This window comes from Gadus morhua, chromosome 13, assembly GCF_902167405.1.
Source record: "Gadus morhua chromosome 13, gadMor3.0, whole genome shotgun sequence".
NCBI lineage: Eukaryota > Metazoa > Chordata > Actinopteri > Gadiformes > Gadidae > Gadus > Gadus morhua.
Window position 1 is genome coordinate 15,632,285 of NC_044060.1, and position 22,355 is coordinate 15,654,639.

At 42.7% G+C, this 22,355-nt stretch overlaps 2 protein-coding genes across 2 annotated transcripts; one reads left to right on the top strand and one right to left on the bottom strand.

The window, feature by feature from the left end:
- Positions 1-6,226: 6,226 nt before the first annotated feature.
- Positions 6,227-17,951, top strand: soat2 (sterol O-acyltransferase 2). Its single transcript, XM_030375384.1, has 16 exons — positions 6,227-6,389; positions 7,857-7,991; positions 8,125-8,183; positions 8,552-8,685; positions 9,384-9,437; positions 9,632-9,739; positions 11,021-11,303; positions 11,645-11,720; positions 12,405-12,489; positions 12,624-12,669; positions 13,029-13,158; positions 13,479-13,576; positions 13,960-14,058; positions 14,432-14,567; positions 15,218-15,363; positions 16,240-17,951. The coding sequence occupies exons 2-16, from the start codon at positions 7,922-7,924 to the stop codon at positions 16,294-16,296; spliced, it is 1,581 nt and encodes a 526-aa protein (XP_030231244.1). The 5' UTR covers positions 6,227-6,389; positions 7,857-7,921; the 3' UTR covers positions 16,297-17,951.
- LOC115557509 (uncharacterized) lies at positions 17,742-21,689 on the bottom strand. Its single transcript, XM_030375383.1, has 5 exons — positions 21,452-21,689; positions 20,562-20,753; positions 20,047-20,267; positions 18,430-19,850; positions 17,742-18,264 (listed from the first exon to the last, which is right to left on the bottom strand). Exons 1-5 carry the CDS (start codon positions 21,651-21,653, stop codon positions 17,979-17,981), a joined length of 2,322 nt encoding a protein of 773 aa, XP_030231243.1. The 5' UTR covers positions 21,654-21,689; the 3' UTR covers positions 17,742-17,978.
- Between the last annotated feature and the right edge of the window lie 666 nt (positions 21,690-22,355).

Sequence of the window (22,355 nt, forward strand, 5' to 3'; positions counted from 1 at the left end):
TGAGCAGCGGAGGACAGGTGAGGGGGGCGCTCTCTTCCCACCACGCAGACTGACGGTGATTCGCTATCGGAGTTCGATGGAGTCCACCGGGTGGACGGAACACAAAGAGAGGATAAGGACAGGCGCCCCAACACGTAAAGCGACCGCCGTCGACCTCGATCCATGATCCAATCATTCAAAGCAGGAGACGGCACCGAGACAGGTCCTCCCCGTCCTCCTTCCCTTTCCCGTTAGTTCTAAAAATAGACCGCAACTGTAGCGGGAGTTCGGTATACGGCCTCAGAGAAGAGAGCCCGAGACAGCGGAGCACACGCATGCATGCAAAATGGAATGTGAGCAGACCAGCCGCCAGGCCACTGGACTGTGGTTGGGACCAGAGCCCCTGCCACGCTGGTGAAGGTGTGCGTTGTCGTGGCTGTGATCGGTGGGGTCGGAGCTCGGAGGAAGGCCCAATCGGAGATACAGGAAGTTCCTCATTGTCCATCAGAACTATATTTTTATCCACACCTTTACAGTTCTTCCTGGCGTTGACAACAGAATGAGATAAAGCCCAGCGAGTTGTCACACAGTGGACATCGGGCAATCCTTCCAGGACAACGAGATAGGGCCGAGTAACAAGCGTCTGTTGCCACCATCTGCCAACAGATTGTGGTCTACAGCCTTAAGCAGATGCAGCACATATTTTTGTCTCACAGGCTTATTGCCAGCACCACACAAACAAGACCTGGAGTCATATTGTTTTAAGTGAGCAAATCACACTGGGCGAGAATATAGCATGGCTGCATTGCTTTGATATCAAGTCTATTATTGCGGCCTTATCTTACACCTGTCCAGACACTGGCATGGGGATTAGTCAGCAAAGGTTTTTTAGTGAGGTTGAGACGCATATTTAAAGTATGCAGGTTTTTATTCTGACAAAACAAACTGACAAGACAAAGACTAGTTGAGATCACATTTGTTCATGAATGCCATGCTTCCTACATAGAGTGAGATGGAATTCAGTTAAGATTATAATATAAGTGGATAACTGAAGTAATGAAAGAGAACCGAAGAGTAGAGACTTGTTTGAACAGTGCAGCTTAGGTAAACAAGGACTTTATGAGTCTTTTGACGTCTAAACCTGGCTGCAATGTGTTCAGAACACTTACCTCCCAAAACAATGGCAGGTAGAAAGAAGTGCCGCTAGTCTCACTCAGTGCCTCCTGGCTGTGTCAAAGTGACTCACTGAGTCTGTTTCTATCGTTTTCTCGCTCTCTCATCCCCCCCCCCTCCCCGTTCGGTTTACCAATTTTTCTCACTTCTGTGTCTACCCAATCACTCTGTCACTCAGTCTTCATGTGTGTGTCTCTCTCTCTCACCCCCCTCCTCTCTCTCTCTCTTTCTGCTTTCATCCAGGTGGCTGTACGTCCTGAGGCTGCAGCTATAGATGCATCGTTGTCTTAACAAACTTCCCATGATCCGGAAAATGGAAAAAAGAAACAAAACAAAAGATAAAATCATCTTTGTACTGTACTGATCTTCTCAGAGTCCCTCGTTCTCCTCGCTCGCCCCTTGTCAATCCACCCGTTTCAACGGTTCGCTGCTGGGATGTGTGTGTGTGTGTGTGTGTGTGTGTGTGTGTGTGTGTGTGTGTGTGTGTGTGTGTGTGTGTGTGTGTGTGTGTGTGTGTGTGTGTGTGTGTGTGTGTGTGCGTGCCTGTGTGTGCGTGCGTGCGTGCCTGTGTGTGTCTGTGCGTGCGTGCCTGTGTGTGTGTGTGTGTGTGTGTCTGTCTGTGAGTGTGTGTGTGTGTCTGTGAGTGTGTGCCTGTGTATGTGTGTGAGAATGTGAATGTCTGTGTGTAGGGAGGTAGTGAGGTATTAATACAGAGACCCCACAGCGGTCCAAGGGATTATCATTTGAACTAGCGAAAACGTGCCAACCTGGTTGGCGTGGAACAATAAGACCTGCAGGGCTAGTATAATAATATATCATCAAACTGTTATTCCCTCAATGAGAAGCGCATGGTGGAAATAGTTATGGCTGAGCTAGAGCAGATAATTGTTTTTATACATCCCCAATGTTTTTCTATAAAAAATTACAGTATGGCTATGGGCCAAAAATTAATTGTTGTTTTTCTGACCTAAAAGTTTATCTGAACATTCACAAAAAAAAATTCTTCAGTTTTAAAAATGTTTCCGCTAGTATTGCAATGCTCGATTAATGATTATTTAAGGTATTAGTTTTTTCAAATGTCTCCTTTATTCATAAATGTGTACTCGTAACAAATCTCATTACCACAAAAAACACTTTATAGTCTTTGTGGTTTCTGTTAGTGGGTTTGGGTGTCTGTTTGTGTTTTATGAAGAGGGGCATCGTTGTTTTCTCATGAATTAATGAAGTGGTTTAAAGTTCCACTGTTAGAATCTGCTCTAATGATTTGTGTAGCAGTGTAACTGACCTCACCTCCGTATTTTCACGCATACACAAGTACACATTTACACGGACACACAATCTAAAAACTAAAATGTTATATCTCAGCGTAATCATGCTGAAATACACATCACCCCTCTAAAAGGGAAATGTTTCAGATGGTACACAAACCAAGAGGAACGCAGATGTTTGCTCAAAGGACAAACGCAGGTTCCTCTCATTCGTCCGTACGTCCCAAGACAAAGCAGAGTCCTCGGCCCAGCCTTCGTTCTTCTTCACGCATTCCCTCGTTAGGCATTTCTACTGTTGTAATTGGAGTGTAGAAGAAAGAGAATTTATAAACGTCCAACCCTTATTATGAAATCCCTGAAGTTTTGTATCTGACCTAAATCTGTAATGATTAACACATTAAATATTACCATTGTGTTATTTGCGTAACAAAAGAATAGGCCAAAACTCGGGTTGAAAACATTTTTTATAATGGCTGTGCTTGTTTATGTGCTTGAGTTCATGACTGAGTTAAGTGAAATTATGAGAAATAACGTGAATATTGATGAAATGTCCTCAAAGTGTAACCTGGCAACCAATATAATCCAACCACATGGACAATGCTATATCTGGTTGAATCACAGGTTTTGGCTTATGCTGAAATGGGTCCGAGTCGATGATGATGTTACGAGTGACCACCTGGTTCTAAATTGAGCCAATTCTGTGTTCTCCCTGTGGTTTTGGATCAGTGTCTGCTTGCTTAGAGCTGGATTACATAATGGTGTCTGTACACACCATTTACCCTCCTGACTGTTGTGTTTGTTGTATAACTACAGGAGATGGAACCTACATGCAAAATGTCACTTTGTTCTGATGAAAGCCTGCAATAGGAAAGTTGGTACAGCAAAAGAGAAAACACAAAAGGTTCTGGACTGGTGACCAAAAATACAGTAGGCTATATGTACCAGGTGTAAAAGATTTCTGTGTTTACATGCATGAATTGTGTGTCAATAATTGTCTGTTAGCTATACAGTCATTGGCATGTTATTCAAGATCACAGAAGGGGAAAAGAAAATGAAATTATAGAAATACAATTGTTAAAAAAATGTAGAAACTATTTTTATAATCCCATGTAGTAAAATAATTAATTTATTTTTTTGTTATTTATTTACCTGTTTGTAGCTAATTGTTTTCGGCTTATTATTTATTATTCAGTTGAGTTTTGTATTTATGTTAGAAGTATGTTCTGTTTCTGTATGCAAAGCAAATTGTTTTCGAGCAAGTGTACATTGTACACCGGTGCAATTTTAAAATGAAAGTAGTTGCACGTTCAGTGAATGCAAAATTCTAGTTTCCCATCCGTCTAACCAAAGCTTAGTATGTAGTTTGTTGGGATTTTGAAAGAGAGCATCTTGCCCTGTAATGGCCTGTTTACATTATGTTGACAACGTCCAGCTCTGGGTTACTTTAGATTATCAGGCACGTTCAGTATCGATACTCCCCTGTCTGCTTCAACAGAAACAGTATGTTTGGCTGGCATAGAAGATGATACTGCCTTATCAGCCAATGAGGCAGGTGACCTTTGGATCCTTTACATTAAAGCAGCGGACGCATTCTGAGTTTAAGTCGGTGAAGCACTCTATATGCCGGACCTCTCATCCTGATCAGCCAATCAGTACAAGAGGGTCAAGAGTGGGGCCCGGAGGGGACTACCGTTTATTTGTGTGTTCATCCACACACGCGTGTGTGCTTGTGTGCATGTGTGCGTGTAATCTGGAGAATCATTTACCTCTACTGTTTAGGTGCCAAGATGCTCACTTTTTGACTTTGAAGAATCCCAGCCAATCAAAACATTCCATTTGTATTACATAGAGACTCATTAGCGATGCATGAAGCACTTTTAAAAATCATTTTTTATAAAGCTCTCATTTCTCACTTTTTAGAAAATATTTTATTCTCCTAAACCATTTGCTTCAATGTGAGCCGGTTCTGGCCCAATTAGACCCTCTCCAAGGGAGGTTATATGAATTAGCAAGTGACTAACAAGTATCTTGTGTGTGTTTACATTATATAATATATTACATAAACCATGGAGAAGCCATGAGTTGAATGTGGCTGGCATTGATGGTCTCAATCTGTTCCGACCTATAATGGTTATAAGAAACCTTTCACCTTTGTGTTTACCTGCACTACGGATGTCTGTTGACCTGTTAAATGTTTGGAAAATGGGATAATAATAATAATAATATATAAAAGAAACCTTGATTCCAGTTAATCTATTTGTCCTCGGTAATCAAACAAAAAATAATATGGCCAGATATCAATGTGTAGTTGCGCATCAGGGCCATTATTATTATCATTAAACTAGCAAACGAGGGCGATAAAAGATTACCGGAACGTCGGGCCGTATAAAAACTCATAGATGGAAGTCCATTGGCGAATTGTCTTGTTTGTTTGGTTTGTTTGTACATCTGTATGTTGGTTTGTTTATTGAGTTCGTAGCGTGTGATGTAGTGCATGCAGTACATACCTCTGTAGCCACAGAAAAACAAACACCCTTGTTGACGCTCTTTCAATAAAGGTGATCCTGTCTACAAATCAACACACCATTTTGTATTTATTCTAATCTTTACCCGTTCTCCCTCTGTGCCTTCCTTTCCTGAGAAATTCCAGGAGCCATTCCAAATCGCAGATTTAATACACATTGTTTCACACATTGTATGTGTTGATGACATACAGTTTCAGCCTCCCCATCTTAGACCAATACTTATTCCTGCAGGATGGGTGAATCAAACATTTTGATATCCTAACCCAGACGCGTCTGCAACCGCAGACTTTCAGACAACACTTTGAGTGTCTCATTAATACAAGGACAACCTTCCCTCCACTGTCTGCTACATTACCCGACTTCAAGATCCAGGTAGTTTTAGCCCTATTCATAACTCGTAATATAAAGTGTGAAGAAACATTATGCAGTGGTTTCCTTTTATTCGGTCACCGGCAGCTTCTGCCTGTAAACTTTTGGCTAGACTATGCAGGGTTCAGCCCTACAGCTCCACTTGTTCTCTGTTTAATAACATCAGCGCGTCGCCAGATTCAAGTTCACCCGTGTCATTTTACATGATATTTATTGCCCCTCCCAAGTGTTTATTCATTTGAATTAAATTACCGCAACAGGGGATTTTGCAGGTCAAAAATAATGGTAACGTCTCAATGGTTGTTTTTGTTTGGGGCTATATGGATTCAATAATAGGTAAAAGGGCAGTGGCCTGGGCCAATGTAACAACCTGTCCCTCTGTGGGACCACCAATATTTGGTAGGAGAGGCAAAATAACAGATAAGAGAGTTATACAGACCATAGCACACAGGGTCAATGACGGCCACAGGCTTGTATATGAATCAGCTGTGAAGAGCAAGCTGTCATTGTCTTTCTTTCTCCCCCTGAGGGTCTCTTCTAGGACCTCTAGGGGTCTTTCCTTTTATGATCTTCTTAAATGTCTCTTGAAAGTGGTGTGCAATTTTTAATCCACCCGATTGACCACGGCATTGGGTGACCCTTTATGAAAGCTGTGTTTGAAGGACTGGCCTTTCATGCAAGAAGTCAAGTTAGACTTTTCCATGCCCCAGATTCTTCATTAGCATTCAGAAACTTAGAAATGTTCTTCTTATTCAAATCCCAAAACTATCTCTGTGTATTGATCCGACAGCAGAGGTTAAACTCCAAAGGCTGTGAGTGTGTCCCATGACATCATGCATAGCTTTGGAGTTCGAGGGGTTGGACATCCAAGGGACTACACTTCCAAGGGCCCAGGGCCATGACTGGGGACAAAGATCAACATAACAAACCAAGGAGGAAGGGAACAGAGTTTACAGACAGCTCTGTTCACATACCTAGCAGGAAGCCACACCGGTTAAAAGTGGACAGCACACTGGATGATGCTGTAACCCCCTTTCCTTCATATCCCTGTTGAATAAGAGCTCCTGAAGACTGCGTGAGTACAATATGCTAACACGCAGGAATGAATGGCACTGCAGTTTTGCCGGATCACAGCTTTTTTTTATTAGAGATGTAAAATATACATTTTCATTTGTATATTTTACATTGGTTTAAAATCAAGTGCTTTTACTACTCGATTTGAAGTTCCTTTTGAAGAAAGCATCTGCTTAATGGCTTAATACAATGTCAATGCTCTACAGATACACTCATGTTAGTACTTACTTTTAAATACTAAAGATTGAAGTGAAGTATTGAATGACACGCAGGTCAATAAATCAACAGGAGGGTATTCAATACTGATATGTGACAGTGCTCTTGATTGTCTGCTGATTAAACTTTATCTACATTGTTTTACTCTTGAAACTTGTTATCCAATCAAGGCATGAGTAAACCTTCCCATGAATTGGATTGACTCCAAACCATTGAAACATTGGCGTGCATCATCAAAAAGTACCCTTCTTATTCTCTTGATAATAGCAGAAGGTTCAGACTAAATCCTCTTGGTAAATAATTTACTTGAAATCTACAGAATCCTGCTAAAGGGAGGGCTATTTTATTATTTATGGCATCATATTTAAATAAGATTCATTTTAATCCACAGAGCATGGAAGGGATGCTCAATGTTGATGGTGTTTATAAAGTATGGAACGGATTGAAAAAGACGAAACACTTTCCTTTTACATTTTATACGAATGAAAGGCAAAACAACTGATGCAGGTTTTTATCTCATGTAACACTCTCTTATAGTATCGTTAACTCTTGCTTGGCTAGAGTTTAATACATAGTCGTATGATGTGCCTACTTCCACAAATGGTATCTGTCAATGTCGAATCTTGAAAATGAGTCAGGTAATCAAGCCATAAAGATAAGAATGGTATCAGGTTTACTCTGTCATACAAGGGCATTGATTTCCTCATCTAGAAGCCTGAAACAATCACACAGCCTTTTAGATGCCCTGAAATAGCCTTCCAACAGACTTCAACACTGCTGTGAGGTGCAAGCTATGGCAAAGTGAGATAGGCTAGCCTTATAATGTATTAATATTGTATAGCATAACAGATGAAAGCCTTGAAACACCCCACTGTAGGTTACTGCTGGTCATAACTCATGACCGAATCACCTCTAAATGTAATGTAAGTTTTTTGCATGTTAGGACATAATAATAGTAATAGGTGTAATCTGGATCTGGATTGCTAACATAACTGTACCACCCTCCCTCAGGACCTAGTCCATTTGTGTCCGTTCAACAGACAGAACCAAATACACACCATTATTATATTTTACATTACATTATAATTCCAGATTGAGGCCACTAGTCCAAATTGAGCTACAATTCATTGACTTTAGCATGATTGTATAGCATCATTCATTTGGCAATAACTGAGTTGATCCACTGAATGCAAATGGAAGTCTGACCTTTGATGTTCTGCCCTGTGTGTGCCATCCCTTTGTATTATAACAGGTTCTTCTGACAGGGTCCCAATAAGCAGGCCTCACACTTGAGCCCTTTTTTTGGGGGGGGAAACCATGGCAACAACTAAACCTCCCAACGGACTCGGGCATCAAAAGCACATCAAGGCCGTTCAGTCAAATGATGGTAGGGTTGATGCCGAAATAATGACATGCTCAGTAAACCAACTTTCCCTCCATATTCCCTCCAAGACTACCAAAAGAGGCAAAAGCCTTCTGAGACGGTGGGGCTCATATAACCTGTGTGTCTCCACTTTCAGCCGGCAGCCAAACGGATGCTCAAGGCGATGAACTGAGAGAGTTGCAGAGCCACATACAGGTGAAATACGTCTTGGTATTGCGTTGAATGTTTCTCTATCAGACCACAAGGTTTATCATACTATATTCAGCATTTACAAGCTTATTGATATGAATTGGTGCAATTGGTTTAATGCTAAATATCCATGGGGATATTTAGCATTGAAACCATTGCACCTATTCAAGATTGTGTCCACCCTGCATTCGATACATACAAAGTCTAATAGGAGGGGAATGTAAAAGGCTTGTGGGAGGGGGTGCAGAGGAAATAGGTTTTCACACACAGGCCGATACGCATAATAATGACTGAAGGAGGGCTTAAAGCCTACGTGTGGAGCTAAGGGCTCAAAACAGACGGGAATCCATAATGAATTTTCGCTCTGCTTCCAGAAAGTGAAAGTAAAAGTGTTGGAGGAGATCCAGGGCCAGCTTAATGTCCTCCTGGACAAAGCCCTGACAGAGTCTCTTCAACCCCTCACCCAGAGAACTGCAGCCAATGAGAAAACCAACAGCCACACATCCAGGTAAGGTGCACCCATGGGCGATCAATAATGACATTACCGTAAATCTTTTTTCCCTCCTTTATATTCATTTTATAGCCCTCTTGAAGTTGAATTGATAGATACACAGACAGATGGATAAATACTTTTTTGATACCGAAGTCAATGTTTCCCGTAGCAAGTAGAAGTCAAGAAGCGTTCCTCAGCAGCAAACAGCGAGACAGAAGACGAGATGAAACAATGAGCTACGCATAATAGCATAGTTGAAGTTGAAGTTGAAGCTGGCTCCTCAAATTAATTAGCTTGACTTTAAAAACAAAGCTTTAGAGGACACAGAAATGGCCATCTCTGTTGGCCATGTCTTCTGTGAATGTCCGGTTCTCAATCCAAACCCCTGGCATAACACTATCACCAGGCCTCACCAGGCCTCACCCTGGTGACGGCTGATAACAGAGGATCCTCTTTGGACCTGTGTGAGATAGATTAAAAAGCCTCTCCCTCCGTGCATAGAGGGATTATGAATGTCAATACACAATATATTTTTATCTTCTCATTTAGTGCACTCTGATTGTGTGTGTGTGTGTGTGTGTGTGTGTGTGTGTGTGTGTGTGTGTGTGTGTGTGTGTGTGTGTGTGTGTGTGTGTGTGTGTGTGTAGTTGTGCGTGTGCTCGCATGTGTGTGCATTGATCTTACCCGCCTGCTGTCTTGATATCTAATTTCAGGTCCCACAGAATGGAGGATGGAAAGGTGTTTATACAGAGAGCTTCTCTGTTAGAGTAAGTTTATGATTTATTGAAAATATTGGAGTAGTATACATCATTGGAATACTTTCAACATCTCCCACATCTTTTGCTGGGGTTTAAGATACATGACACAATTAAATGTGACACAACATTAATACAGAAAAGTATGTATCTAAATGGAATTGTTTGAGATTACGGTATTCTCTTTGTTCTTCCCTCTTGGACAGTGAGCTGTTTGAGATCAATCACATCAGAACCATCTACCACATGTTTGTCGCCGTGTTGCTTGTGTTCTGCATCAGTACTCTTGCTGTCGACTACATTGACCAAGGCAGGTCAGTCAAATGCATGTGGGAATATGTGTGTGGGCATTTTCCAGTGAACATGGGAGTCCTGTGTGACTGCATGTGTGTGTGTTTGTGTGTGTCCACTGTCCAGAAGAGGATGTATAGTATTATCTAACAGGTGGTTGTGGTTTGGCCTAGATAAAATATATCATCGGGATCACACACAAACACAAACACACACATTTCAATATCTTTATTTGTGTCCGCATTTATAAAATACATTGCAAGGGCACAAATATTTTCAGTTGCTTTTGATGCCCTACATCCTCGAAACAACATGTTAAAGTACTTAAGCCAAACATGCACAGAATAGACAATACTTACACATGGGCTTATTCAATCAACGTTGGTTGAGCACAGTCTGTTAACAGACAGAGAAAATCTATGGGTACAGAAAACACCTCCTCCTCCAAATAGCTCGGCTGCCTATAATGGAGGAGATTGAGCAATATGTTGCAAGCTGCTTGGCTTGCACACACACACACACACACACACACACACACACACACACACACACACACACACACACACACATTCACATATACACACAGTGACACACGCACACACACATACAGATGTATTTACGATGACACTAACTCTGAGCATGCATCAACGAATGATGTTGCCAATGCTACCATTTTATAGATTCCAGAAAATCGAGCTCCTTATGTATGCTATTAAACTTACCCTGTACAACCAATGATAAAAAGTTACTCAGTGTGAGTGTGTGTTTCTATTTGTGTATGTGATTGTATGTGTATGTGTGTGCATGCATAACATTGACACGTTACAAAGTGTGTGACCTCATTCTAGGTACCCCTTAAACTGACTGTCAAGACTCAGAAAGTTCTCTCACTTACTTCCTATCTTCTCTGCTCAAACCAAACTTTCAGTGAATCAATGTCTGCTCCCCTTCAGCGCTCAGCCGGAGAGAGTCAGACCAATCAGTCCCTCAGAGGGCTTCTGTTATCCCACAGTAAAGATTTAGAAGTTCCAATGCAGAGGATTACAAACAACTTTACAGACAATTCTCCCAGAGGCAAAGCTCTGTAGTGTAATTTCCCAGCCACCCTTTTTAAAAATGTCAGCTGAGACTGAGGTAGAATATGTAGCTGTTTCCTATCTTTTTTTCTACAAAGAATGATTCACTAAGAATTCACTAAACTATAATATAATCCATACACAAGCTTCACCTGTGTTTACCTTCCTATAACACCCGCATAAAAACACGAAGACGCCTCTTTTTGACCCCCCCCCTCCTCCACTAAGGTTGGTGCTGGAGTTTGACCTGCTGTTCTATGCCTTCGGGGAGCTGGGCATCGTCACCTGGGCCTGGGGATGGATGTTTGTCTACACACTGGTCGTTCCCTACAACGCTGTGACCCTGTGGGGAACCGTCTACCATGCATCGGGATCCAAGCTGGGTCTGTCCATCGGCATCGGCCTGGTCGTGGCTGCCATGCAGGCCTGCGTGCTGGGGCTGTTCCCCGTGTATGTGGTGGTACACTACCAGCTGCCCCCTGCATCACGTTTCATCGTAACTCTGGAACAGGTGAGTGTATGACAGGCCGTGTGTGTGTGTGTGTGTGTGTGTGTGTGTGTGTGTGTGTGTGTGTGTGTGTGTGTGCGGCCTGCATGGAGCGTGCGTGTGTATGCCGGTGTATATCAAAGGGTTGCGTAAGCCTGTGTATATCAATGTGTAGCAGATGTGCCACAGTCATTGGTACTGTCCACAAACTTGATTTAGGTCACCCAGCAACATAAAGAGATCTATGACCTGCCGTCCGATAAGCAACACAGACCCTATTAAAAAAACATAACGCATTGACTTGTAATGTATTGCACAAAGTCTGCCGATCATAACCACTCTGCCGCTCCGTCCTCCATTATCAGATCCGCTTCGTGATGAAGAGCTACTCCTTCATCAGGGAGACTGTCCCTGTTATCAGCAGGAGCGAGCCTCGGCAAGGTACCGTTAACGCCACAAGATGCATTGCCTCTACCGGACCGCCATTAGTCACCGTGACAACGTTAACCTATTTAGAGAAAGAGGAGGGGGGGATTGTGAGGGGTCAACCAGAACCCTATATAAGCTACCTACTGAAGAGTGGAGATAAAGCTAATAAGGATGAAGCAGCACATTTCTTTAAAGAGAAAGGGCCTTATTACGTAATGGTTATATATCCGACAATGTCTCTGTCCGATTGGCCCTACAAGCCCTATATGGTGGTCCTCTTGGGACATCGTTACGGTCAAGGCCAGCCCCTTGAGGATTCACACGGGACATGGGTCATCGGAATGAGGTCCAACGTGAGACGCTTTATAAAACATTCAATGAGTAAAGGGGCCACCATTAACCCTCCTGGACAGTGGACACACAGAATCCCACACACACACACACACACACACACACACACACACACACACACACACACACACACACACACACACACACAGACACGCACACACACACACACACACACACACACACACACACACACACACACATAGTTGAGGACTACAAAGGTGCAAGTGTTTCCGCTGGGACAGGGTTTCAACCATCAACCATTTATGGTAGAAATAAATGTACAAATACTATGCAGACATAGACCATTACCATTATACACTCCTAATTCTGTGGTATTCCATTCAGGAGAGACACAGAGATTCCCAACCTTCTCGAGCTATCTCTACTTCCTGTTCTGCCCTACCCTCATCTACAGGGAGTCGTACCCAAGGTGCGTCATGTCATGACGCAACACACACATGTACAAAAATAATGAGACAGCATGGCCGATGACCATACATAATATAACATGAAGGCAGCTTCAGCAGTACAACGGCATACATCATTCTTGTAATTTATTCACAGGAATCCCGTCATTCGTTGGGATTACGTCCGTTCTACCGCTGCCATGGTACGTATATTAGAATATATATAATAAGTAGAGTTAATAGGAATAGTCTCTAGCCTCACTGTGAAATCCCGAGCTGCTCCTAAAGTAATCCTTCATTGTGCTTGTTTGCCATCTACTGGTTGGCACTTAAACTGCAATTTATAATTGCGAAACCAAAATGTAGATTTAATTTGAGATTTGATGTGTAATAGATCAGAATAAAGGTCTACCACAAACCCATTTCATAAATCATATCTATATGTATATTTTATATGTATCTTTATTATATGATACGTAACAAAAATCTCGAGAACTAAATGGTTCTTAATTAGATTTAACCAAGCTATTGTTTGATACAATGTCTGTTATGTTTCCTGCAGATCCTTGGCTGTCTGTTTTATAGCTATTTCATCATGGTACGCCTTTGTGTGCCCGTCTTCAGAAACGAGGGAAGCAAACCATTCAGTAAAAGAACACTGGTGTTAGCCTTGTTCAATTCATCACTTCCAGGTACATATTTAGCCTACCTGTAACAGTGCTATATACTTTAACTTGTCAAGCTTGGCTAATACACTGCAATCTATCATTACTGTCAATGATATGAGGTGGAGTCAGCCTCAGCATGGCGATTCCTAGACCGTGTTTTCTGTGGCCTTTTGCTATTTGTGTCTCACTCTGTATGACTCTCTCTCTCTCTCTCTCTCTCTCTCTCTCTATATGCATATCACTCTTCTTCTCTCTCTCTCCCTCCTCTCTGACTGCCTCTCTTGTTAAGTCTTTCTCACTGTCAATGCATCTCACTCTTACGTCTCTCTCTATTTCCCCATCAGGTATAATGATACTTCTGCTGGCCTTCTTTGCGTTCCTCCACTGCTGGCTGAACCTGTTTGGGGAGCTGTTGCGTTTCGGAGACCGGATGTTCTATAAGGTGTGTGAAACGATCGGCAACACCATGTGCGATGAGGGAATCTCCATAGTTTCTACCTGAAATGAATAGACGTGTGAAATATGTTCAGTTGAGTTGGATAATGGGACACATGGGCCATGGTTTTGTGATCATAGCTCGAGAGTAGTTTCAGATAAGCATCACTCATTAAATATATTTTAATTGCCGGTTCTTTCCTCAGTCCTTGGTGTGACAAAGGGGTTGTGAAAGATGTTATTAAGACCGGGATCTTGATTGAAGTTTCTTGATTCATGTCACCATGTTGTTGTTCTTATAAGTGAGAATATTCACTAACAAAATGAATACGTAATTGAATAGTGTATATTAAAATATCCTCATATATTTTTTCACTTTTGATTCCGTAGGACTGGTGGAACTCTGCCTCCTTTGCCAACTACTACCGTACCTGGAACGTGGTTGTCCATGACTGGCTGTATTACTATGGCTACAGAGACTTCCTCTGGGTGAGCTTGAACGCAGTTAGTTGTCACATCAAAGTTCGGTGATCCATTGTTAACTTGTTAAGGGCTTGTCAAAGAATTGGATCAGTGGGGAAAGGAACAAATGGAGGTCAATCAGAAAACGTCTACCTAATGTGTGAGGCACAGCTTTTCCACTTCACCCCAGTGACACACATTTTATCCATCAGAACTTAGTCCTGTGTAGAAAATACACTGTATATCTGTAGCGCTAGAAAGTGTTTACTCGTCGTACCAATGGGTTCGTGATACTGTTACACTCCTCCCTAAAATGCAGTGCAAAGGCTATTCTGTTTCCCAAGAGGCGTCCATGAAATAAGAGGGTCTCTCTCACCCTCCGTCTCCGTCTCTCACCCAGCTTTCCAACGGGAGGTTCCGCTCGGCCGCCATGCTGTCCGTGTTCCTGGTGTCAGCCGTGGTCCACGAGTACGCCTTCACCATGGGCTTCGGCTTCTTCTACCCCGTCATGTTCTGCCTCTTTGCTGTGTTTGGCGGTGAGGAGCTCAATATGTAGAAGACGAGGTTAAGGGACTGATAACCTCTCTCTGCTCATACAGAGGAGGCCATCAGTGTGCTTCTAATGATATTGATTGATGATATATGTTAACCGAGGGGGGTTAACCAGTAAGGGGGGGAATAATTAATCTGAAATTCCACATGACCACTATGAAATTAATCTTCTTTAATGGCTTCACTGGTTAAATATGGTTGATTAGAAGTGACATGGGATCAAAGTCTGCTCACTAATTGTGTCTGTGAATAGAATGTAATCTGGCAGTCCATGGGTTTATCATCTTGTTCGAGTTAATTGATAGACAATATATGAATCTCGTGGATTGTAGTTTTTCTTCTGGGTAGGGACTTAAAGTGGTGAAATCTTAATGCTTTTGTAGTCATGTCCCAGTTGATTAGTAAAAACATGCAATTTCTATTGAAACAAAAAAAACTATTGAGTATTTATGCGGAAAGCCCAAAGCAGTCAGGGTTTTTTCCTCACCCATATAAAGTCTTTGGATTTCATTCTCTCTGTTTAAAGCTCATTCTCACGTACACTACAAGAAAACAGCGAAACACAGCTCATAAACTAAACCAAAACCTATATAAATAAATGTTTGTGTTTTCATTTTCTTCTGCTCGTCCCAAGTGATTTTCAACTTCACCCTGAACGACAAGCGCCAGAGCCCTCTGTGCAACATCTTCATGTGGACCGGCCTGTTCATTGGCCAGGGCGTCCAGGTGTGCTTGTATTGTCAAGAGTGGTACGCCCAGATCCACTGCCCACGGACAGGGGTGAGCAACCTGCCAGGGTCCACCTTTTCCTTCTTTCTTGGTCTTGTGTGTTCATGATGATTCAGAGTCACTGTTGTAGTTATTAGCTATTGTTCTGTCTCAAATGTATATGCACTTCTCTGCTCTGTACTTCCTCCTCCCCCAACTAATTACACCACTGTTGAATGCGGAAATACTTTTTTACTGAAGAGTCTCGTGGCTCGTATGAGGTGATTGATTACTTTTTGAACACCTGGGAGGCCAAATTTTCTCCTCCTTTTTAGATGTGTGATTAATACCGGTATTACACCCTGCTGGTATTAATCTAACCGTGGGTCTGAAAATCTCCCTCCGTTCTTTCTCCATTTCATTATCCCAGCTTTTGTGATTATCCCCGTCCCCCTGTCCCCAGACAATCCGAGCATCCCAGGCATGACGTGGGCTTTAGCCCTGGCCCACATGCCTACGCACAACAAACACATACACAGTGTACATTTGGTCCTATGACGTACAGCTGCCTGTGTTGTAACTTTGTGAAGATGTGGTTTGGATTACATCCTCCAACCACCCCTTACCCCCTTGTGCCAAGAGCAGTTGATAAAGCGCCAGATGTTTGGCCCATGGATTGGGATGGCAGATGGCCAGGCACGGTGCTAACGTTGTAGCTCCTCCCCCTAACACTGAATCTCTGATGTAACCTTCCGTGGCCAGGGCCACCATTTAACATGTTTGACAAAACAGATTAAAACGTGACCCAAATATAGAAGTGGCACGCACCAGATCAGTTACTAAGGAACAGATACTTTCTTAAAGATCACCAGAAAGATTAATCACAGTGTTGTGTTTGGGTTTTATTGTATATATTCTGAGCCGGCTCTGTCCTTTTCTCCCCAACAGAATGGCTTCTGGGAGCTGGTGACGCCCCGGTCGTGGTCCTGCAACTACTCGACCTGAAGCGGAGGCAGCTGGTCTTCCTCAGACCTTGGGTGGGAGTGGAGTGAATCACGCTGGGAGCTTATATTTAACCGTTTACTCAGTGAAAACCGATGATGAAATAACTAAATAAATGAAGAAAAACACACAAAAACACAGACGGAAACAGCATGCGAGGCTGTGTAGCTTCATCACGGATACCAGGATAGGCCAAGAGGAAGATAACTAGCTTGTCACAACTCACTGGCTTCTGAACCCCGAATCTTTGAATTCCAGAGGGCTAAGCCGTTTGTTTGATGTGACAAAATGAAATAGTTCCAGTGGCCTCGCTTTGTAAATATATCACTGCAAAAATAACTCCTGCATTCATTCATTCATTCATTCCGGAGGCAGAAAATATTGTAACATCATCTTTTTATAAGCCTGCGGGTATACCCGCATGCTTTACATTAATATGGTTAGTTCTAATTTTATATTTTCACCAAATAATTTCCTTAAACAATCAATTATTGAACGTAGTCTATAGTAAATACATATTTATAAAGTCTGAACAAAGAGGGAGAATTATAATTAATATTTAATTTGGGAAGAAGCCAACTTACTAGGCAAGTGCACGTAGAACAAAGGTGCAATGCCTCACCTGTCCTGTAGGGCGCCCTGTGCACCAATCCCGCGCCCATTCACGTTCAGCTCCAGCAATCGGGGGATGTGGCGGGGCCTGCCGGGTGTGGCCAGCGGTGTGTCCCCGGCCAGCCTCATGCTGTGCAGTGACTTATCAGTCTCCCACTGTGCCTGCGTTTGCCTGTGAAGTCATTCAGTATGAAGAGGATTACAGTGTGTGCTTGGCACAGTATTTACATTTATGATGTAATGCTTTGTCAGCTGACACCCAACAGGTTGCCCGACTAATGCTGGATGCAAAACCATGTGAACGCCATGTTGCTACCACGCTGTCATGTGTTTGTTTAGACTGTATCGAGACCAAGTCGAGAAGTATTCCTATTATCAAGTAGGATTTTTTAAGTTTTGCTGTACCAAAGTGAGAATGTATCTCCAGTTAACAATCTCCCCTTTTTATTGACACTGTTAAATCAATCAAGACCGCACCTCAAGTGCGTACAAACCTGATTCTGTGAGTTCCTAGCGATGGTAAGGGCAAGGGACTCATGGACTGTGTTGGTGGACCTGGAAGGGGGTTCCAGTGAAGTTTCTTTGTCACCACTTTGAGGGAAGGCTGTAATTGATTGCTGAAACAGCTGATAGGCACGGCCAGCTGTAAGTGGTAGTCTTTCCGTAGCTGTAAACAGTACAACAACTCTCATCATCGGCGGTGCTAAACTATTATTTCATGTACTGTAGATTGATAGTGATTACTGATTTGGGATATGCGGTGATATCCCTGTGATTGACAGGTTGGCGTATGAGAATACCTGTCATCATAGATGACAGGTATATATTTTATTGAGTATTGTATTTTATTGTATTGCATACTAATCCATCTCAGTTTTGACCTTGTAAAAACATTCCACATGCCTCTTGCCTATTTTGGCTATGGTTGTTATTTGTAAATAGTTGTCATGGATGGGAGTTAAACTATAAACAAATAAACATGTTGCCTATTTAGTGTTCTGCACTACTGTATTAACGAACTTCCAAAATAAAGAGGAAAATGTCAATGGTTGTCATCTCATATTTACAAATGATCAATAGACATTCCCGTTTAAAATAAAGTGTTGTTGGAATGAGTAGTATGTGCTCATGTTAATTTGTATGCATGAGTTACACTCTGTACTAACCTGAGGAAATAAGTAACGCATCTCTGCGATGCGGATGGAACGCTTGCGTTCGATGGAAACTTGTCTCTTGTGCCATCGTCCCAACACGTCTGACTCATAACTATCCAGCTTCTGGAAGGCTGAGTACAAGCATTTTAAAGAACGCCCATCCTCCAAGTCCTTAGCCCGGAGGAATCTGGCATTCAGCTGCTTTCTGTGCAACAATAAGAACATTCTTGTTGTAGTTAAATGCATGACTTCTGGAGGGACACAGCACAGAGCCTGGGACAGAAACCGCAAACTGAAAGCCTTTTACCTGTGTCTTAGATAATCTATCTAAAGTCTGATTTGTGAGATTAAGTAAAAGCCAGCTACCTACCTGAGGTCTCTCAGAGCTCGGCGTCTTATGAACCTGCGACAGAGAAAAGCCATCCTCTGCTCAATACTACAAAGAGCATCCATGATGAGGTCTTTGCTCAGCTTGTACAGCTCGCCCGAGATGCTTCCAATGTTCACCGCCTGTGAGAGGAGCTTCAGGTTGGTCCTCTGTGAGTCGATGAGGAGCACCCAGATATGGTCATTCCTTCTCCCCTGAAGCGCTTTCTCCTCCTTCACCCGCTCCTCCGCTATGGCCGCCATCTCCTTAATGTAGCGGCTCACGTGGTTCACTTTCTCCTCCCCCACTTCCCTGGTCTTGATGTCAGACAACTTTGGAGATACCGGTAGCTCAGTTCCAATAGCCATTAGAAAGAGACTGGACTTTTTCAAGGCCAAACTCTTATCTGTATCCCGGAAGATACTTGTCTTGCTGTGCTCATCCATCACGCTTTCTGGTGTTTTTTCACGCATTTTACATATCTGCTTCTTTGCCTTGTCGTTAACGTTCCTCAGCTGAGCCATCACAGAACCCAGGGCATGGCGAACAGATTGACCCTTAATGTTGACAAGTTTTTGTTGCTTTGGTCTGGATAAGCCATCGATTGTATGGCTTGCCTCTTCCATAGACCTCTCGTGCTGTTTTAGGCCTTCACTCAGATCATGCAGCAGGTAACCCGGAGACATCCCGGAGTTGTTTGAGTATTCTGTCTGGGAGTTGTTTGAGTATTCTGTCTGGGAGTTGTTTGAGTATTCTGTCACAATACTTTCTGTCACCATGTCATCCAGATGATAGACCAGTTCTTGGAAGGCATTTTTGATAATGGACTGGAGGACGCTGTGGACCTGAACCAGATCGAGGGCCTTGTTGTCCATCCCACCGCCCTTCCTGCATTTATCAATCATTTTAAACACTGAATTCTCGAACTCCTTGAGGAGGTTTGCGCACTTCTTCTCCAGCTGATCTATGATGGATTGCTCTTTCTCAGTTCTTCTTTCTTCATAAACAAACTCCTCCTCCACGACCGCCATGTCTTGGGCCGTCTCAGCAGTCTGGCTCAGTGATTTAAGAGGGGATGGAGGTAGCCTACGCCTGGTTGAGAGGGTTTCTGTGTTCTGCTTGGAAGATGAAATGTTCCAAATTTCTTGTGGAAAGACCTCAGGCAAAGGCTTCTGTTGATGTGTGGTTATGCAATTTTGCTGCATTTCTTGGATTTCTGATAAAAGAGCAAGGTTCTGCCCTTTGCAAGATGACAATTCCGCCTCCATGGCAGATACCTTGAGCTTTGAGGCTAAAAATGTTATGTTTAGCTGAGCCATTTCCGAGCGGCAGTCGGCCCTCCTCAGCTCCTCCACCTCGGCCTGACGACGCCTGGATTCTATGGTACGTTCCTGAAGAGCCTGGTTCAAATTGTGAAGGCCGAGCTGGAAAAACAAAGTAGTGTGTACAGTAAGACCTAACACTGCTGAATGAACTTGTACGATGTCCAAGATACCTGGTTTGAATCTAGGGTTTATGGTCTGGGAGGTCATTGCAAGCCCCTGTCGATAATACCCTATCATTAAGTAATCAGTTACATATGAAATGAACTTTCAATTCTTCAAAAAAACGAAAATTTACCTTGGCAAACCTGAAAGCAGTCTTCATTGGTTTGTTTAAGTCCATTGAATTGACAATGTCTTGCAGCATGAAGGAGAGCTCGGTAGACGATTTAATAGCCAGACATGGTTCATTCAACACGTCTTCCACAGATGGGGGTTGGTGGAATTGGATGCATTTTACTGTTTTAGCATCCATCGTCTTCTCCCTCCACCACATCCAGTCCCCACTCATGTTAAGAGCTACAAACCGTGAGTGTAGACGTAGTGTTATGTTTCGGCAAACTCAAGCACAAGACTGTGTATAGCACAATACATTTAAACAAAATGCTCAATCAATTATTTATAAACAGATTGTATTTCACAGTGTGTAGGGTAGATGCAGAAAGGGTCTGTAACATAATTTAGTTTGTTTTTAGTGTAACAAATAAGAAGATGCAAAAGGGCAAAGACGTGATACTAAGGATTCTGAGAGTATTGGACGTCGTAATGATAAAACAAATGGTATAATGGTGGAACTGCTCCCATCACACTCACCAGATTCATCTTCCCTTGTCCCTGTGACTTCCACATTAAAAAGCCGGCCGCAGATGTAATCCAAATCCTGAATGCAGCTGTCCACGTCACTCAGGGATTTCTCTAAATTGTTCTTGGTGTTGCTGATACACGTGGAGGTGACATCCTCCCCAGTGGCCTCGCCCTTTTCCTTCAGGCTCCGTATGGATTGTTCTACACAAAGAGATCGGTGGGTGAGGACACACCGCACAGACCCCTGAAGCACCGAGACAATGAGACGCACCATAGGAGAGAAAATGAAGAAGAAGCTGCAACCCTCTTATTAATCCTGGATTTACAAGGAGAACCGTCAGCGGCGCGCTTCAGGGGAGATGAATGCCTACCTTTTCCCTCCAAGGCCATTCCCAAGATGGCCTTTGAACAATTTATTCTGAGGCTTTACAAAATACAAATAAAGGAGATGTTCATTTGGCATGCTAACCCTTCAGAGAATGTCTATTGTATTCAACTCTTCATATTAACGTCAGGCAAAGCAGGCCATTTTGTTTCTCCTTATGATGACTTTGTTTGTTTGTTAGATATCCGTTGTGTGTACAATTGCTGTAGTTCATTGTACTTATAGGAACAACATAAAGAAATTGCAAACTCTATGTTTAAAGGGCCTCTTATTAAATGTATTCAAATTTTACCTTGGACATGAATTGTTACACACACACACACACACACACACACACACACACACACACACACACACACACACACACACACACACACACACACACACACATACACACATACATACATACATACATATAGTGTATGTATAGAAGTGGTTCTTTATGCATACTATGGCCAGTGGTCAAATAATAAAGGCTTTGTACTGGAACCGCTAGTTTGTGTACAGAACCTACGTGTGGCAGTCAGCCATTCCAGGACCTCTGCGAGCTGCTTGGTCCTCTGCAGGACTCCCTCCAGAAACACGATGGTTTGGCCCCTCTGCTGGCCTCGCCCCCCAAGGTCCAGGTAAGGAGGGTTATTACACACTTCATTGACTTCTATGTCAGCCGAGTTGGGTACACGGCAGCAAGCACCCGATTTTTTTCTGTATGCCATGTCTTCTCCGGAGCTTGGCGACACGCCAACCTCTTGAGAAACTGTGAATCAGCATACCATAAGAGCATGTTATGGCTAGCCATCAGCATCGTCTTTGACCCAAACCTTGTCCTGATCAGTGAATAGGATTTGTAAGAATTGTGAGGTTAAGTGTATGTAACTTTGATTTTCATATATTTTGTGATATTGCCAATGGAGCTGCTGTGGTGCAAATAGCATTTTTTACTGGTCTGACAACAAAGTATTATCGTATTGTATATTAAAGTAGGCCTAGCACACTGTGCAGGCCTGATCCAGAGCTTGCCCACACACACGCACACGCCTATCCGTTTACTTTTTTTTTTTTACAAGATAACAAAATGAAAAGCAAGAGACATCGTGAATATTAATGACCTTTGTTGTTCAGAATGTTGTATGCTTTTAGGCTTTTATATTGACTAGTTTTGTTCTTTGAAGTCCATATAAGACTCCGTAGGCCTACGCATGGTGTAGTTCTGACACTCGTGTTTTAATCACGGCTTGCCAGAAACAAAGTCCTGAAAAAACACCAAGAGAAAAAATTGATGTCTTTGCTAAATTACTGCGGAGACGAAATTGAACTGGAAAAACTGTGATATTAAGTAATTATGTGCAGGTGCGAGTGCTTAGGAGAAAGTTCCGGGAGGTAGGTAATGTAACCCAGCATGGATTTTCATTAAATGG

Coding starts and splice junctions, on each gene's coding strand:
- LOC115557509 (XM_030375383.1), bottom strand. CDS start 21,653: ATGGCATACAGAAAAAAATCGGGTGCTTGCTGCCGTGTACCCAACTCG. Junction 19,851..20,046: donor CTGCTTTCAGGTTTGCCAAG/GTAAATTTTCGT, acceptor TTGTTTTTCCAG/CTCGGCCTTCACAATTTGAA. Junction 18,265..18,429: donor CGAGCTCTGAGAGACCTCAG/GTAGGTAGCTGG, acceptor ATTGTTGCACAG/AAAGCAGCTGAATGCCAGAT.
- soat2 (XM_030375384.1), top strand. CDS start 7,922: ATGGCAACAACTAAACCTCCCAACGGACTCGGGCATCAAAAGCACATC. Junction 8,686..9,383: donor ACCAACAGCCACACATCCAG/GTAAGGTGCACC, acceptor ATCTAATTTCAG/GTCCCACAGAATGGAGGATG. Junction 15,364..16,239: donor TCCACTGCCCACGGACAGGG/GTGAGCAACCTG, acceptor TCTCCCCAACAG/AATGGCTTCTGGGAGCTGGT.